This window comes from Moschus berezovskii, chromosome 18 (genome assembly GCF_049115385.1).
Source record: "Moschus berezovskii isolate FMDL1 chromosome 18, NW_MosBer_1.0, whole genome shotgun sequence".
NCBI lineage: Eukaryota > Metazoa > Chordata > Mammalia > Artiodactyla > Moschidae > Moschus > Moschus berezovskii.
This window is the reverse complement of record NC_142477.1, coordinates 37,241,925-37,260,620: the sequence shown is the minus strand read 5'-3', so window position 1 is coordinate 37,260,620 and position 18,696 is coordinate 37,241,925. Positions and strand designations below refer to the sequence as shown.

The window sequence follows — 18,696 nt, the reverse complement described above, 5'->3', positions numbered from 1 at the left end:
CACTGAACTGAGTGTAGGGGAAATTTTTCAGTGGAAAGGGGTAGGAGAGAGGCGGGGCACACTCCAACTGATCCTTTCTAGAACTCATGCAAACATATGCCTTCCTCAGCTACTGTTTCAGTTGGCACTGATATAAAGACATGTTCAATCCCACACAATTCTCAACTGACCCTTGCCAGACCAGAGCTGATCTCCTTTTGGCCAAGGCTACAGTGGGGCACCCTGGGGGAAGCCACAGGATACCTACACATCTCATAACAGCCATCTTTGTGAAGTTAAACAAATATTTGCCTCTGGCTTGCAGAGCTGGTCTGTGGAGCTGAGTTTTCACACGTATTTGCAGTGTCTGCACCTCTACATTCATGGTGAAGACTGTGTTCCCCATGAATCTGAGGTTCTCACTTCATCTCGAAAGAATTTGGAGACAAAGTGATAAGTAAGAAGTGGATTTATTTAAAGAGAAACACACTCCACAGACAGAGTATGAGCCATTGCAGAAGGCAAGAGAGCCCTGAAATATGATGTGGTTAGTTTTTATGGACTGGGTAGTTTCATAGGCTAATGAGTGGGGGGATTATTGCAATCATTTGGGGAGAAGAGGCAGGGACTTGCAGGAATTCTGCCCACTTTTTGACCTTTTATAGTTGGTCTCAGACTGGTTGTGGTGCCTGTAGGTGTATTGTTTAGCATATGCTAATATGCTACGTGGGCTGCCCTGGTGACTTATACTGTACAGAATCCAACTGCAATGCGGGAGACCTGGATTCAATCCCTGGGTTGGGAAGATTCCCTGGGTTGGGAAGATCCTCTGGAGAAGGGAATGGCTATCCTCTCCAGTACTCTGGCCTGGAGAATTCCATGAACAGAGCCTGATGGGCTACAGTCCATGGGTCTAACTCTTGCAAAGAGTTGGACATGACTGAGCGACTTTCAGTTGCATTTTTTTCAATGTTTTACATGGTGCTGGAGAAGACTCTTGAATGTCCCTCAGACAGCAAGGAGATCAAACCAGTCAATCCTAAAGGAAATCAATCCTGAATACTCACTGGAAGGACTGATTCTGAAGTTTGACTACTTTGGCCACCTGATGCAAAGAGCTGGCTCATTGGAAAAGACCCTGATGCAGGGAAAGATTGAGGGCAGAAAGAGAAGAGGGTGACAGAAGATGAAATGGTTGGATGGCATCACTGATTCAGTGGACATGAACTTGGGCAAACTCTGGAAGATGGTGAGGGACAAAGAGGCCTGCTGTGCTGCAGTCCATGGAGTTGCAAAGAGTCAGACACAGCTTGAAGACTGAACAACAGTGCATTACAATGAGTGTATAATGAGGCTCAAGGTCTACTGAAAACCTAATTTTCCACCATCTTGGACACGGTTCTAACCAGTCTTTGTCACGTCCTATGGCCATGTCACTCTTTTAAAGGTGGTGCCCTGCCCCTTACATCCTGTTTCACTGTGCCAACATCCTGACTATACTGTAGGAGCCAACCAAGCAAGCAGCGGCAGCTGTCCCCAGGCATTTACTGTGGGCTTTCAAAGCCAGAGATCACTGTGCAGTACTGGGACTCTGGTTCAGTTCAGTTCAGTTGCTCAGTCGTGTCCGACTCTTAGCGACCCCATGAATCACAGCACGCCAGGCCTCCCTGTCCATCACCAACTCCCAGAGTTCACTCAAACTCATGTCCATCGAGTCGGTGATGCCATCCAACCATCTCATTCTCTGTCGGCCCCGTCTCCTCCTGCCCCCAATCCTTCCCAGCATCAGAGTCTTTTCCAGTGAGTCAACTCGTCGCATGAGGTGGCCAAAGTATTGGAGTTTCAGCTTTAGCATCAGTCCTTCCAATGAACACCCAGGATTGATCTCCTTTACAATGGACTGGTTGGATCTCCTTGCAGTCCAAGGGACTCTCAAGAGTCTTCTCCAACACTACAGTTCAAAAGCATCAATTCTTCGGCGATCAGTTTTCTTCACAGTCCAACTCTCACATCCATACATGACCACTGGAAAAACCATAGCCTTGACTAGATGGACCTTTGTTGGCAAAATAATGTCTGCTTTTTAATATGCTATCTAGGTTGGTCATAACTTTCCTTCCAAGGAATAAGCACTTTTTAATTTCATGACTGCAATCAGCATCTGCAGTAATTTTGGAGCCCCAAAAAATAAAGTCTGACACTGCCTCCACTGTTTCCCCATCTATTTCCCATGAAGTTATGGGACCAGATGCCATGATCTTTGTTTTCTGAATGTTGAGCTTCAAGCCAAACTTTTCACTCTCCTCTTTCACTTTCATCAAGAGCTTTTTAGTTCCTCTTCACTTTCTGCCATAAGGGTGGTGTCATCTGCATATCGAGGTTATTGATATTTCTCCTGGGACTCTGGTACCTACCATTAATTTTCTGAAGGCAGATGTTCTCAACCTTCAGTCTACAGACAGGAAATTATACCTGACTCTGATACACATCTTTGAGCAAGGGACGTTGCCAGAGGACCCAAATAAGGTTTAATAATAAGCCAAGGTTTAAAATGCATTTCCTGGGAAGGTGCCTGAGAAGACATACTAAGGGGCTGGGGAATCTTCTCTGGGACAGGTTTGCTATTCTCTGTCCATGAACTTGAACAACTGGCTAAATCTTTTAGACTGCCATCTCCATGTCTATAAAATGATAAGGTCTGGAGGTTTTTAAAAAACTTCTCTACATGCTTTCTTTATTGGTTTGCTGGGACTGCCATAAAGTTCCACAAATTGGGTGGCTTAAACAGGAATTTATTGTCTCATAGTTCTGGAGGCTAGAAGTCTGAGATGGAGTTGTCAGTAGGGTGGTTCCTTCTGAGGATTGTGGGGAGAATCTCCTCCATGCCCGTCTTTTAGCTTCTGGTGGTTTGCTGGCAATCTTGAGCATTCCTTAGTTTATAAATGCATCACCCCATCTCTGCCTTAGTCTCTACATGGTGTTCTCCGTGTGTCCATATCTGCTTCTTTGTCTAGTTTTCCCCCCTTTTATAAGAACAGAGTCATTCCCTCCTGACCTGAAGAGTTTTTGTTGAAATATCAGCTGTTATCCTTATGGGAATCCCCTTGTGTGTTATTTGCTGCTTTTCCCTTGCTGCTTTTAATATTTGTTCTTTGAGGAGGGAGGTAGGAGGGGGGTTCAGGAAGGGGAACTCATGTACACCAGGGGCTGATTCATGTCAATGTATGGCAAAACCAATCAATATAATATTGTAAAATAATTAGCCTCTAATAAAAAAAAAAGAACAGAGTCATATCTGGACCCACACTAGTTACTTCATCTTAACTTGATTGTCTAAAAAGATTATCACCAAACAAAGTCATACTCACAGGTACTGGGGGTTAGGATCTCAATGTCTTTTGGGGGTGCTACAATTCAACTCATAATTCTCGGACCCAAATTCTTGTCCTGGAAGCTATGGATCTGGCCTTCTCTCTGTAGTCTGCCTGATACTGGTTTTCTTTTGTTTTGCTGTAGGAAGGCAGGAGGACAGATGGAGGCATAGCCTAATGATCCCCTTCCAACTATGGAATACCAGGCAAGTCATTTTATTTCTCTGAACCTCTATTTCCTCATCTATAAAATGGGAACAATAGGCTTACTGAGAGAGGTCAGTGAGCTAAAGCAAAGAAGTACTCAGTTGACATATGGTAAATGATCGACAAAGGAGAGATATTATTGTCATTTATTCCTACTCAGCAGTAAAGAATCTGCTGACCAATGCAGGAGACACGGGTTCGATCACTGGGTCAGGAAAATCCTCTGGAGAAGGAAATGGCAACCCACTCCAGTATTCTTGTCTGGAAAAATCCCATGGACAGAGGAGACTGTCAGGCTACAGTTCATGGGTCACAAAAGAGTTGGACACAACTTATCCACTAAACAACAACAACATTCCTATTGAGTCAAGGAAAAGATGGGTTAGCGATTCTGAACCCTGACTGCACATTAGCATCATCTCAGGGAATTTTCAAAAACTCTTAGTGCCCAGGCCCCACTAGAGATTCTGACTCAATTGGTCTGGGATGAGATCCAGGCATGATATATTTAGAAGATCCCTGGTTTATTTTATTATGCAGACAGGATTGAGAACCACAAGAATAAATGAAAGAGTGGAAAATACCAATGAAAAATCTCAACGCAGTTGAAAGTCAGGAGAGGTTGACCTGAGGCTACTTATCCAGATTAGCAGAGCTGCCAGAAACAGCTCTTAGAAAACTTGTGAATGAGGTGACCTAGATTTCAGAGACATGTCTTGCCTTGTAGTCTCCCTGTAGAATGTTTTCCGGGCTTCCCTGATGATGGAGCATCCCCATTGAGAGACCCTAGGCCTTTTCTCCCACAGTAATCTGCCATACACTTGCTCATCCGCAAGACCTAAGAGCTGTCCTTCCCCAGTCTCCTGCTCCAGATCTGTTCAAAAATACTCTGCTAAGAATTAATGTCACATAATAGCTTGATGTGCTGCCTTCCCTGGGGATATCTGCTCAAGACTGTTCATCAAAGAAGTCAAAAAAGTCCTCCAGGGGGTACATTTTGGACATCTAAGGGAAGACTTATGAAGTAGGGATGCCTGAGTTTCTTACACTCCAATAGGGTAGAGCCTCTTAATGCAAGTGAAAGAGGAGAGTGAAAAAGTTGGCTTAAAACTCAACATCCAAGCATCCGGTCCCATCACTTCATGGCAAACAGATGGGGACACAATGGAAACAGTGACAGATTTTATTTTCTTGGGCTCCAAAATCACTGCAGATGGTGACTGCAGCCATGAAATTAAAAGATACTTGCTCCTTGGAAGAAAAGCTATGACAAACCTAGACAGCATATTAAAAAGCAGAGACATTACCTTTCTGACAAAGGTTCATCTAGTCAAAGCTATGGTTTTTCCAGTAGTCAGGTATGGATGTGAGAGTTGGACTCTAAAGAAAGCTGAGCACCGAAGAATTGATGCTTTTGAAGTGTGGTGTTGGGGAAGACTCTTGAGAGTCCCTTGGACTGCAAAGAGATCATACCAGTCAATCCTGAAGGAAATCAGTCCTGAATATTCACTGGAAGGACTGATGCTGAAGCTGAAGCTCCACTGCTTTGGCCACCTGATGCGAAGAACTGACTCACTGGTAAAGACCCTGATGCTGGGAAAGACTGAAGGCAGGAGGAGAAGGGGATGACAGAAGATGAGATGGTTGGATGGCATCACTGACTTGATGGACATGAGTTTGAGCAAGCTCCAGGAGTTGGCGATGGACAGGGAAGCCTGGCGTGCCGCAGAGTCGGACATGACTGAGCGACTGAACTGACTGAGGGGGAGCGGCCTGCTTGGAAGAAACATTACTCCCAAGCCCCCTGTGTTTGTGAACCAGAGAACTTTCATTTTACTGACTGCCTCTCTTGCTCCATCCTCCACACCGAATACTTTCTATGCCGAAATGTGGGCTCTCGCAGCCTCTGTTCTGGCAGAGGCAGGAATGAGGCGTCCTGCAGTGAGAGATGGCTTTTGGGTCCCAGGGCTGTTTCGCTGGGTGAGGAGGACAGCTGCGAGCGGCCTCTCCCCTCTCGCCAGCGGCTCTGTCACCTCGCCCTCAGGCCGGGCTTCCCCGCTGTGGCTTCTGACAGTGCTGCCCTTGTCCTCTTGGCATCACGCATCCTGGCCACTCACTGCCTTTGAGTCCCAGGGTCTCTTCTCATGGGGGAGGATAGTGACTTTGTGTTATGTGAGTGAATGAGCACTGTTAAATAAAATGATGTGGAAATAGAGGCGGTTTTTAACGGCAAAACTCTATGAGTTCTCTTCATTATCACAAAGAGCTTAGCGAGACTTCCCTGGTGGTCCAGTGGTTAAGAATCCGAAACGAAGAGGACGTGAGTTCAATTGCTGGTTGGGGAACTAAGATCCCACACGATGCAGGGCACAACTAGAGAAGCCAGCTCACCACAAGGAAGACCCAGCAGGCCAAGAGAAAAAAAAAAGAGGAAAGTCCACCTTCTCTTTGGCTAAATTCATTAAAATGTGGCAAGTATCCTAAAGGCAATGATAGTTTTCTCCAGCTTAATCTACTTGGAGGCATGTGTTTGGTTGGAAGCTTTGCATTTCTTTCATTTTAATCAAGAATGTGTCAGAAGGAAGAGGAGCCAGAGACAATTTTCTTTTAATATGAAGCAGGATGTCGGATATTCATCTGGCCAGAAGCGACTTCATCCACTTTGATCTAACTCTGGCTTTTGAAAACTCCAGGGAAAAGGAAATGAAACCTAGGATGGGGAGATGCTTTTGCTAAACCCAGAGACTCTGAACCTGAATCCAGCTCAGTGTTCTGGAGTCACCCAACTGCCTTCTGCTGCCGGAGCCAGAACGGGAAATGAGTTCCTTTAAATGGGGGAAATATGAACTGTATAATGAGAGCGCATAGCTCTCTCGATGGCCCTGAACACATTCCCACTGCCATTTCAGACGGAACTGATGCAGTTAAGCCCGAATTTCCTGGCAAGCTCGGGAGGAGTTTTTTCCAAAAGGCATCTTAGACCGCAAAGGCGCAGCCTTTCCATGTCTAATCGCAAAAGCAAACCGCTGGACAATGCTGCCTGTTTCCAGCTGGTTGTGTATGTTCCCTTCACACTTTCACAAAAAAAACGTGCCAAGGTGTGACATTTATGAACCCCACCAACTGGGAGCTGTGCACACAAATCGTTTTGCCTGTGGTGTGGGAAAGTGATGAATGGGGCCCCTTCTGCCCGCGGAGGAGGACTGCTCTCCCTCTGGCTTGCCTGCTGCCTTATTTATTACACACCGAACTATAAAAACCGCGCGGTCGGAGGCAGCTTGATCTCCAGCCCCTGGCGCTTGCCCGAGGAGACCACGGCGCCCAGAGCCCCAGCCGTCTTCCCCAGGAAGCTCTGTGGCTCTGTTGAGAACCATGCTGGGGAGGCAGCTCGTCTGTTGGCACCTTCTGGCTTTGCTTTTCCTCCCTTTTTGCCTGTGTCAAGATGAATACATGGAGGTGAGCGGAAGAGCTAATAAAGTGGTGGCGCGAATAGTGCAAAGCCATCAGCAGACTGGCCATAGCGGCTCCAGAAGGGAGAAAGTGAGAGAGCGGAGCCATCCTAGAACTGGGACTGTGGATAATAACACTTCTACAGACCTAAAATCCCTGAGGCCGGATGAGCTACCGCCCCCCGAGGTAGATGACCTAGCCCAGATCACCCCATTCTGGGGCCAGGTACTCGGAATTCTCTTTTAAGGGTTACTGTCAAAGCTTCATGAGTTTTCTTGTCTTTGCTCTTTTTTTTTTTTTTCAGCTGTGATTCCTGGGAGCAGTGCTTTCCAGAAGCTGGCTGAACTGCTCGCGGGTCTCTCTCTCTGGCTTGCTGTGGGGTGCTAGGGGCGCTGGCAGTGTATGCTAGACACTCAGCAGAGGTTGCACTGATTTACTGAGATAAAGAGAAGCCACAGACTCCCCATCAGAAAGGGGAGTGGAGCATCAGCCCTGCTCTGCTGTGATTTTGCTTCTTTCTTGCTCTGTTGGTGTGGAAAGGAGGAGGAGAGCTGACCTTTGCCAATAGCCGGGTTGCTGGAGTTAATCATTTACAGATCATAAATTGGATTTTCTTAATTCTTCCTGGCAGAGAGAAGCTGCCCTTTGAGCTTTTCATTTGATTTGTGAGTTTACTGTGACATTTCATGCCAGGCTTGATTATTTGATTTAGTAGCACTCTAGGTTACAAAGTCTTCACTTTGTTTTAAAAAGGACCAAAGAGTTAAAACAAAAACATATATATCTGTATTTAAAATGCAGACCTCATGCTATTGTATGACCGAGTGCCTGATAATCAGAGGATTTGTGTAAAATGCTGAGTATAAGCTCAGCATCTAAGGAGGCATCTTTAACTCTTTCAGGGTGGTGTGGGAGTGAGTTAATGTTTTAGTGTAGTGAATAGCAAATTGATGAAACTCAGTTTCATTGAAAACATTAAGAACAGAAAGAAACAGGTTTTTAAATGTCTATTATTTTTAATTAAAAAAAATTAATTGAGGTATATATAACATGATATTAGTCTCAGTTGTACAACATAAGGAAGAAGCAGCTTTTGATTTGCCTTCCAGGAATCATCATGATGAAATCAGATGAGGGGGCAAGGAGAGTTACTCTGAATTATACAATTTTTGAACAGATAAATTTTACTTTAAGAATTGACTGCTTCTGGTAGCTCAGCTGGTAAAGAACCTGCCTGAAATCGAACCCAGTTCGATTCCAGGTTGGGAAGATCCCCTGGAGAAGGGAATGACAACCCACTCCAGTTTTCTGGCCAGGAGAATCCCATGGACACAGGAGTCTGGTGGGCTACAGTCCACGGGGTCACAGAGTGGGACATGAGTGAAGTGACAGCATGCAAAGCAATTGAGCATGCGCACACATTTGCACTGGATAGGCCCTGAAAACGTCCATGCAGTTGAAATCTAAACCTTTTCAAACACAAACTGAACATGTGGGTTGAGACTGGTAGAATGATCACACCAAGATCACAGGCAGAAGCAGTTGTGAATCTGAGACAAACCTGGGACTTCTAACTTGACCACAGACGTAGTTGTTCAAACTGTTCTGTGGGGCCTGGTTGAATTGGTGGAGCTGCAGGAGAAAAGATAACCTCTAAACACAATCCTGTTTATTTATTTATTTTCTTTTGGCCATGCTGTGCTGCAAGTGAGATCTTAGTTCCCCAACCAGGGATGAATCGTGCCCCCTGCAGTGGAATTGAGAAGCCCTAACCACTGGACCACCAGGGAAGTCCCCAGTCCTGCTTTTTGAAAGCCACTTTTAGAGATTGTCCTTTCATCTGACAGTCTTTTGCCTGAAGAGTGATTAATACTGATTTGTGTTTATCAGTGGTGAAGACATCTGTGCTTTTGTCTGAGCCTTGATCTGGACTTTCCACTTCAGTAAATGGGCTCTCTGCTGGATCCTTTTTGGCCACGGCGGTGTGAGCCTCTAGAGGCAGCAGAAGGCAGATGTGGGCTGTCATGGGTCATTATTTCTTGGCATCCAGCAGGCCAATGAAATTCAATTTACATTTCTGTTCCATACTACCTGCTAGTGGCCCTAGGCGTCTAGCATATTAAAATCAGATGAGGTGGGTAAGGAGCCACTTTGGGGTTTCCTTTTTTAATTTTTTTTGAAGGGGGGTGCTTTTAAACTCCCTCGGATTCCTGCAGTATTTCAAATAAGCCCCCAACAGGAATTACTGTGGAGATTTAGCCACTGATACTCTAGAAGTTTTAGTAAAATTCTCTGCCCATGGATATGGAGCCCCATGTTGAATTTAGGATTTTTCTGTGTGCTTCCTTCTTTCCTCACTCCCCCCACTCCCCGCCTCTTCTCTTAATCCTCATTCACTCCTTTAGCAATCTTTTTTTTTTTTTTTTCCTTCACCAATCTTTTCCCTGTTCTTCTCCTGTGAGTCACATTTTAGGATGGGGATAGATACACTCAAGCTTCTACTGCTGAACAGTTCTGAAGGGCTCTTGTGGGGATAAATTAACAGAAAAGACTCTGATGCTGGGAAGGATTGGGGGCGGGAGGAGAAGGGGACGACAGAGAATGAGATGGCTGGATGGCATCACTGACTTGATGGACATGAGTTTGAGTGAACTCCGGGAGTTGGTGATGGACAGGGAGGCCTGGCGTGTTGTGATTCATGGGGTCGCAAAGAGTCAGTTGGACACAACTGAGCGACTGAACTGAACTGAATTCAATACCACGTGATAAAGTTCACACACAAAAGACTATTGGGAGGAAAGGGCCAGAATGGCAGTGGCTGTTGAGTTAGATCTCAAAGGATGAGACAAAAAAGATGGCTATTCACAGAAAAGATAAAATAAATTTGTGTGACAGGAAGAGCCTTGAGAGAGCCTGGAGGAGTGGGTGTCGGTGGCGTGCCTGGGCTGTGGGAGGAAGACACCCATGATTTTAGTGCCATTTGATGGATTCTGTTGACCGGTTAAAAAGCTTAGACCTTATTTTGCAAGCAGGAGTTTTGTTCGTGCATAGCAGGGCAGTGAAGTCAGGTTTGTATTCTAAAAGAGGATTCTGGCCACAGGGTTTGTGCAAAGATGTGCAGAGGTGGGGGACCACTCTCCCAGGGAGCCCCTCACTCCCTTTTCCTGGCATTTTCTTCTCTGCAGCTTTTCACCATTTCCACCTTTACCAACCTTCCCTGCTCTTCCTGGGTGCCTGTCTGTCCCTCTTCCACTTCCCTTCACTTTCTTTCTCTTCGCTTTTCCCTTTCCCCAGAAGGAGCTGTGGACCCTCTTTCCTGAAGTCACTTCCCAATAGTAGAGCTTCATTCTCGGTAGCTGCCCCTAGGCCTCCATCTACAGAATAGATAGAATTTGTCTTAGGGACCTTTTTCCTCCCATACCACACATTTGCATGAACTTCGTGCTCAAATTTGACCTAATTTTGGGAAAAGAGTCGATAGCAAGGTGATATATAGAACTACCTAGTATGTGAATCTCCCTTACCTGGGAGAAAACTTCTCAACTAACACATCCTGTCCAACTTGTTCTAAGGCTCACAGACATTGTTCCATTTGATTGATTTTTGAAAGACCAGGCCAGAGGGAGGACCATGTTGTGAAATGTTGCAAGGGGATTCTTAGGAGGGGGCCCACATAGTGACCAGAAATCTCTTCCTGTTTTGGTGGCAGCCCTGTGCTCTCAACTTCCCTGATGGCTCAGTGGTAAAGAATCTGCCTAGCAATGCAGGAGATGCAGGAGATAGTCCCTGGGTGGGGAAGATCCCCTTGAGAAATGGCAACCCACTCCAGTATTCTTGCCTGGGAAATCCCACAGACAGAGGAGCCTGGCGGGCTACAGTCCATGGAGTCATAAAAGAATCAGACACAACTTAGCGACTAAACAACAACTGTGCTCTCAAAGTGCTTGGGTGTGTACCTCATCTCTTGGAGCTAATTTCCTGTGCCCAGACACTAGACTTCAAAACAAAAGCTTTCTAAGTCACCATCTGAGGCTTTGGGAGAGACTTTAGTATCATTGCTTGCATTATAGAGCTGGAAGGAAGTTTCATGACCACTTTTCCCAGTCCTCTAATTTAGTGGACAAGAAAAATGATGTCTAGGAGAAAATGACTTCAGGAAAGTCACACGGATCTGTAATGGGAGCTCTGGTTCCAGTCCAGTTCTCTTTCTGACATTCTTAGTTTTCTCAGTTTTTGAATTCTATTTTTAAATAAATGGTTCCACTTCAGGATTTTCCCTCATCACCACCCGTCTCCGTCCCTTAAATTCATTATTGGCAGAGTTTAGAATTTCTTGGAGCTTGAAAATCTGTATTTCATATTAGCAAAATCATACCAGAAAATTACAGAATACTTACTCCTCAGATTTCATCTTTGGATTAGAAGGTGGGGCAGTGCTGTGGTGTCTGACTTCCCAAGTGTCTGAAATCCATTGTCTCTAACCAATTGCTTTGGCTAATTTTCTTTTCCTCCACCAGTTTTGTAGAAGGTTTTCATAGACTTCCATACCTGTCCAGGGTTGGGTCTGAGGGACTGAAGACTAGGCCAGCAGATTGGTCCAAACCCTAGCTCCTGAAACCCTGAGTTTGGGCTCTGAACTGTTGCAGCTGTTGCTGGACTACAGATGTGGCATTTGCTTCTTAATATTATAGCTAAGTGGGAACCTGTTTAAAAAGTAAGAGTCAGGGAAAAAGTTCTAGCTTGTTTTATGTTTTGTTCATGCAAATTTAAATTTTTAAAATAATTTTTATCAGAGTCGAGTTGATTTGCAATGTTGTGTTAGCTTTAGGTGTACAGCAAAGTAAATCAGTAATACATACACATAGACATGGGGCTTTCCAGGGGGTGATAATGGTGAAGAACCTGCCTACTAATACAAGAGACATATGAGACTCTGGTTCAAGCCCTGAGTTGGGAAGGTGGCCTGGAGGACAAAATGCAACCCACTCCAGTATTCTTGCCTGGAGAATCCAATGGACAGAGGAGCCTGGAGGGCTCGTAGGGTTGCAAAGAGTAGGCTATGACTGAAGCAACTTGGCACACATACACTCTTTCTTCAAATTTTATTTATTTATTTATTTATTTTACTTTTGGCTCCACTGGGTCTTCATTGCTGTGCACGGGCTTTGTCTAGTTGCTGTGAGTGGGGACTGCTCTCTAGTTGTGGTGTTTGGGCTTCTCATTGTGGGGATTTTTCTTGTTGCAGAGCATCAGCTCTAAGGCCCATGGGCTCAGTAGTTGTGACCCACAGGCCCCACAGCACATGGAATCTTCCCTGGCCAGGGATCAAACCAGTCTCCTGCATTGGCAGGCAGAGTCTTAACCACTGGACCACAAGGGATGTTCTATGCATTCTTTTTCAGATTCTTTTCCCATATAGGCCATTACAGAGTATAGAGCAGAATTTGCTGTGCTATAAAAGTCTAGAGGTGCAAAAATGTGAAGCACTGATTCATTGTTCTGCTTGGATTTCTAATGACAGAGAAAACTTGAATTTTTAAATGACTACTTCCTCCCTCCTTTTCTTCATTTCTCTCTCTCCCTTCCTTCCTCTCTCACCCCATCCCTTCCTTTTAAAAAATGAATCCCTTAGCAACAATATGCTATGTTCAAAAAACCTTTGATTTTTAATTGATGACAAGGAAAGTTTCCACAAGTTTTTTTTATGCTATCTATAATTAAAAGTTGCCCATTTAGAAGAGACTCAAAGTTTTATGAGTGACTCTAACTCTTCTGCCGTTCAACTTCTGCCAAATTTCTACCTCCTTGACAGTAAGCCCAAATTTTAGACATTTATCATTGAATAAGCAAGTGTTGAACTCAGAGTCATATTTGAATACATTTAATATTCATTAGTATGGTAGTGTGAGCATTCTTTGGCATTGCCTTTCTTTGGGATTGGAATGAAGACTGACCTTTTCCAGTCCTGTGGCCATTGCTGAGTTTTCCAAATTTCCTGGCATATAAGTGCAACACTTTCACAGCATCATCTTTCAGGATTTGAAATAACTCAATGGGAATTCCATCACCTCCACTAGCTTTGTTTGTAGTGATGCTCTCTAAGGCCCACTTGACTTCACATTCCAAGATGTCTGGTTCCAAGTGAGTGATCACGCCATCGTGATTATCTTCATCGTGAAGATCTTTTTTGTACAGTTCTTCTGTGTATTCTTGCAACCTCTTCTTAATATCTTCTGCTTCCGTTAGGTCCACACCATTTCTGTCCTTTATCGAGCCCATCTTTGCATGAAATGTTCCCTTGGTATCTCTAATTTTCTCGAAAAGATCTCTTGTTTTTCCTATTCTGTTGTTTTCTTCTGTTTCTTTGCATTGATCTCTGAGGAAGGCTTTCTTATCTCTCCTTGCTCTTCTTTGGAACTCTGCATTCAGATGCTTATATGTTTCCTTTTCTCCTTTGCTTTTCGCTTCTCTTCTTTTCACAGGTATTTGTAAGGCCTCCTCAGACAGCCATTTTGCTTTTTTGCATTTCTTTTCCATGGAGATGGTCTTGGTCCCTGTCTCTGCACAATGTCACGAACCTCCATCCAGAGTTCACCAGGCGCTCTATCTATCAGATCTAGACCCTTAAATCTATTTATTACTTCCACTGTATAATCATAAGGGATTTGATTTAGGTCATATCTGAATGGTCTAATGGTTTTCCCTACTTTCTTCAATTTCAGTCTGAATTTGGCAATGAGGAGTTCATGATCTGAGCCACAGTCAGCTCCTGGTCTTGCTTTTGCTAACGGTATAGAGCTTCTCCATCTTTGGCTGCAAAGAATATAATCAATCTGGTTTCAGTGTTCACCATCTGGTGATGTCCATGTGTAGAGTCTTCTCTTATATTGTTGGAAGAGGGTGTTTGCTATGACCAGTGCGTTATCTTGGCAAAACTCTATTAGCTTTTGCCCTGCTTCATATCATGCTCCAAGGCCAAATTTGCCTGTCACTCCAGGTGTTTCTTGACTTCCTACTTTTTTCATTCTAGTCCCCTATAATGAAAAGGACATTTTTTTTGGGTGTTAGTTCTAAAAGGTCTTGTAGGTCTTCATAGAACTGTTCAATTTCAGCTTCTTCAGAATTACTGGTTGGGGCATAGACTTGGATTACTGTAATATTGAATGGTTTGCCTTGGAAACGAACAGAAATCATTCTGTCATTTTTAAGATTGCATCCAAGTACTGCATTTCGGACTCTTTTGTTGACCATGATGGCTACTCCATTTCTTCTAAGGGATTCCTGCCCACAGTAATAGATATAATTGTCATCTGAGTTAAATTCACCCATTCCAGTCCATTTTAGTTCACTGATTCCTGGAATGTCGACATTCACTCTTGCCATCTCCTGTTTGACCACTTCCAATTTGCCTTGATTCATGGACCTAACATTCCAGGTTCCTATGCAGTATTGCTCTTTACAGCATCGGACCTTGCTTCTATCACCAGTCACATCCACAAATGGGTATTTGTTTCGCTTTGGCTCCATCCCTTCATTCTTTCTGGAGTTATTTCTCCACTGATCTCCAGTAGCATACTGGGCAACTACTGACCTAGGGAATTCCTCATTCAGTATCCTATCATTTTGCCTTTTGAAACTGTTTATGGGGTTCTCAAGGCAAGTATACTGAAGTGGTTTGCCATTCCCTTCTCCAGTGGACCACATTCTGTCAGAACTCTCCACCATGACATGCCCGTCTTGGGTGGCCCCACACGGTATGGCTTAGTTTCATTGAGTTAGACAGGGCTGTGGTCTATATAATCATATAAACCAGTTTTTTGTGATTATGATTTCAGTGTGTCTGCCCTCTAATGCCCCCTCCCAATACCTACCGTCTTATTTGGGTTTCACTTACCTTGGTCGTGGAGTATCTCTTCACAGCTGCTCCAGCAAAGTGCAGCTGCTCTACCTTACCTTGGACGAGGGGTATCTACTCAAGGCCGCCCCCCTGACCTTGAACGTGGAGTAGCTCCTCTCGGCCCTCCTGCGCCCGCGCAGCCACTGCCTATTGGACGTGGGACAGCTCCTCTTGGCCACTGCCCTGACCTTGGGCGTGGGGAAGCTCACATGTTAGTAAAGTCATGCTCAAAATTCTCCAAGCCAGGCTTCAGCAATATGTGAACCATGAACTTCCAGATGTTCAAGCAGGTTTTAGAAAAAGCAGAGGCACCAGAGATCAAATTGCCAACATCCGCTGGATCATGGAGAAAGCAAGAGAGTTCCAGAAAAACATCTATTTCTGCTTCATTGACTATGCCAAAGCCTTTGACTGTGTGGATCACAAGAAACCGTGGAACATTTTGAAAGAGATGGGAATACCAGACCACCTGACCTGCCTCTTGAGAAACCTGTAGCAGGTCAGGAAGCAACAGTTAGAACTGTACATGGAACAACAGACTGGTTCCAAATAGGAAAAGGAGTACATCAAGGCTGTATATTGTCACCCTGCTTATTTAACTTATATGCAGAGTACATCATGAGGAACGCTGGGCTGGAAGAAGCACCATCTGAAATCAAGATTGCCAGGAGAAATAGCAATAACATCAGATATGCAGATGACACTACCCTTATGGCAGAAAGTGAAGAGGAACTCAAAGGCCTCTTGATGAAAGTGAAAGAGGAGAGTGAAAAGGTTGGCTTGAAGCTCAACATTCAGAAAACAAAGATCATGGCATCTGGTCCCATCACTTCATGGGAAATAGATGGGGAAACAGTGGAAACAGTGTCAGACTTTATTTTTGGGGGCTCCAAAATCACTGCAGATGGTGACTGCAACCATGAAATTAAAAGACGCTTACTCCTTGGAAGGAAAGTTATGACCAGCCTAGATAGCATATTAAAAAGCAGACATTACTTTGCCAACCAAGGTCCGTCTAGTCAAGGCTATGGTTTTTCCCATGGTCATGTATGGATGTGAGAGTTGGACTGTGAAGAAAGCTGATCACCAAAGAACTGATGCTTTTGAACTGTGGTGCTGGAGAAGACTCTTGAGAGTCCCTTATACTGCAAGGAGATCCAACCAGTCCATTCTAGAGGAGATCAATCCTGGGTGTTCATTGGAAGGACTGATGCTAAAGCTGAAACTGCAATACTTTGGCCACCTCATGCAACGAGTTGACTCACTGGAAAAGAGTCTGATGCTGGGAGAGATTGGGGGCAGAAGGAGAAGGGGATGACAGAGAATGAGATGGCTGGATGGCATCACCAACTCTGTGGACATGAGTTTGAGTGAACTCTGGGAGTTGGTGATGGACAGGGAGGCCTGGGGTGCTGTGGTTCATGGGGTCACAAAGAGTCAAACACGACTAAGTGACTGAACTGAACTGAATATTCATTAAGCAAGGCTTTAACAGTCCATGAACCGAGAACTTTCAGATGTTCGAGCTGGATTTAGAAAAGGCAGAGGAACCAGAGATCAAATTGCCAACATCTATTGGATCATAGAAAAAGCAAGAGAGTTCCAGAAAAACATCTACTTCTGCTTCATTGACTACCCACAAAGCCTTTGACTGTGTTGATCACAAGAAATTGTGTAAAATTCTTTAAGAGATGGGAATACCATACCATCTTACCTGCCTCCTGAGAAATTTGTATGCAGGTCATGAAGAAACAGTTAGAATTGGGCATGAAACAACAGACTGGCTCCAAATCAGGAAAGGAGTACGTCAAAGCTGTATATTGTCACCCTGATATTTTACTTATATATAGAGTACATCATATGAAATACCGAGCTGGATGAAGCACAAGCTGGAATCAAGATTGCTGGGAGAAATGTCAATAACCTCAGATATGCAGATGACACCACCCTTATGGCAGAAAGCGAAGAAGAATGAAAGAGCCTCTTGATGAAAGTGAAAGAGGGGAGTGAAAAAGCTGGCTTAAAGCTCAACATTCAGAAAACTAAGATCATGGCATCTGGTCCCATCACTTCAAGGCAAACGGAAATGGGGAAACAATGGAAACAGTGACAGACTTTATAGTTTTAGGCTCCAAAATCACTGCAGATGGTGACTATAGCCATGAGATTAAAAGATGCTTGCTCCTTGGAAGAAAAGCTATGACAAACCTAGACAGCATATTAAAGAGCCGAGACATTACTTTGCCAACAAAGGTCCATCTAGTCAAAGCTGTGGTTTTTCCAATAGTCATGTATGGATGTGAGAGTTGGACCATGAAGAAAGCTGAGCACCAAATAATTGATTCTTCTGAACTATGGTGTTGGAGAAGACCCTTGAGAGTCACTTAGATTGCAAGGAGATCCACCTAGTCAATCCCATTGGAAGGACTGATGCTGATGCTCTAATACTTTGGCCACCTGATGCAAATAACTGACTGATGGAAAAGACCCTGATGCTGGGAAAGATTGAAGGCAGGAAGCAAAGGGTAAGACAGAGGATGAGATGGTTGAATGGCATCACTGACTCAATGGACATTCAATCTTGATTCAAGGAATGAAATAATCACTTAAGTTTTCAAGTGGAATATGAAACAGACCTGCATGTTAAAGGCAGAAGTTTAAAAAAGTGAAATTGTTTCAAGTTTTAAATAATAATAACTTTTTGGAGTCATGAATCTTAATTTTCTAAGGCAATTTTTGTGTTCTGTGACTACTGGAAAAAATAGAGTTGCAATTTATTATTTCTAAGGACTTTTAACGCAGTAGTATCATGAATATACATAGTCTTAATTACTGTATTTGATGCTGGTAATTTTATCATTTGTGGGTCATCTACTCAGTCTAGTTATGTCTGAGACTATAGACAGTTGGAAAAGAAAAGCAATGTTTCCAAGTCTACTTCTGAAGAAGATTTCTCTTTTCCCATAGCTTCCAGAGCATACTTTCTAGAAACACTACTCCGATCCTCCACTCCCACTCCCACTTTCCAAGGAGCCTATTCTGTCCACTCTTGTTTCCTTTGCCTTCTGATCATCACCTCACCTGAGCTATTCCCTGATTCCTTTGCCGTTGACATACCCACCCCACACCTTCTTTTCTGATGTTGTTGTGGGTTGTTTGGAATTAAACTTACCTAGGGACCAAGGCCAGAGGAAATTCAAAAGTTCTAATTACTCACATGTACCTTTCTTTGAAATTCCTCTTTGTGTCTTTTTATTTTTTAAGTCTCCACAAACCGGAGGACTGCCCCCAGACTGCAGCAAGTGTTGCCATGGAGACTACAGCTTCCGAGGCTACCAAGGCCCCCCTGGACCTCCCGGTCCCCCTGGCATTCCAGGTAAGGATAAGAGAGATGCGTTATTTCCAGTCTACTTGCAGACCATACCAAATTAGGAGCCAGGGGTGAACTTCAGTGATCTGGGATCGCTTGTGTATGATCCAGAACTCACGCATGGAAAATCCAAAAGAGAGTGGGGTAGGCAACTAAGCTTACTGAGTTCATGAGGTAGAAGTATATAAGACATAGTATTTATTATCCATACCACTCACAGAATCCCACAGGCATTAGGCATACTGGGACCCCAGCCTACACGCCAGGAGGCCCTTCACCAGCGTGGAATGTGGAATCACTGGAGCTTCACAGGTTCATACTCTTGTTTCAGTGTTTCTGCCACTGTGTGCTCCATAGGGCACTCTAGATCTAGCCTTCTGGGGATTTGGGAAGTGAGGGTGGGGAGGAGAGATTGCTGGCCT

The 18,696-nt window shown here is 44.3% G+C and overlaps 1 protein-coding gene across 3 annotated transcripts in view; it reads left to right on the top strand.

Moving 5' to 3' along the window:
* Positions 1 to 6,557: 6,557 nt before the first annotated feature.
* Positions 6,558 to 18,696, top strand: part of C1QTNF3 (C1q and TNF related 3) — a 33,429-nt gene continuing 21,290 nt past the window's right edge. Inside the window, exons 1-2 of one of the 3 annotated variants that reach the window (XM_055422203.2) lie at positions 6,558 to 7,193; positions 18,169 to 18,280. In XM_055422203.2, the coding sequence (XP_055278178.1) occupies positions 6,930 to 7,193; positions 18,169 to 18,280 (376 nt within the window). In that variant the 5' untranslated portion in view covers positions 6,558 to 6,929. Of the gene's footprint in view, positions 7,233 to 18,168; positions 18,281 to 18,696 lie in introns of all 3 variants that reach the window. The other 2 variants (XM_055422202.2, XM_055422204.2) reach the window with 2 other exon arrangements.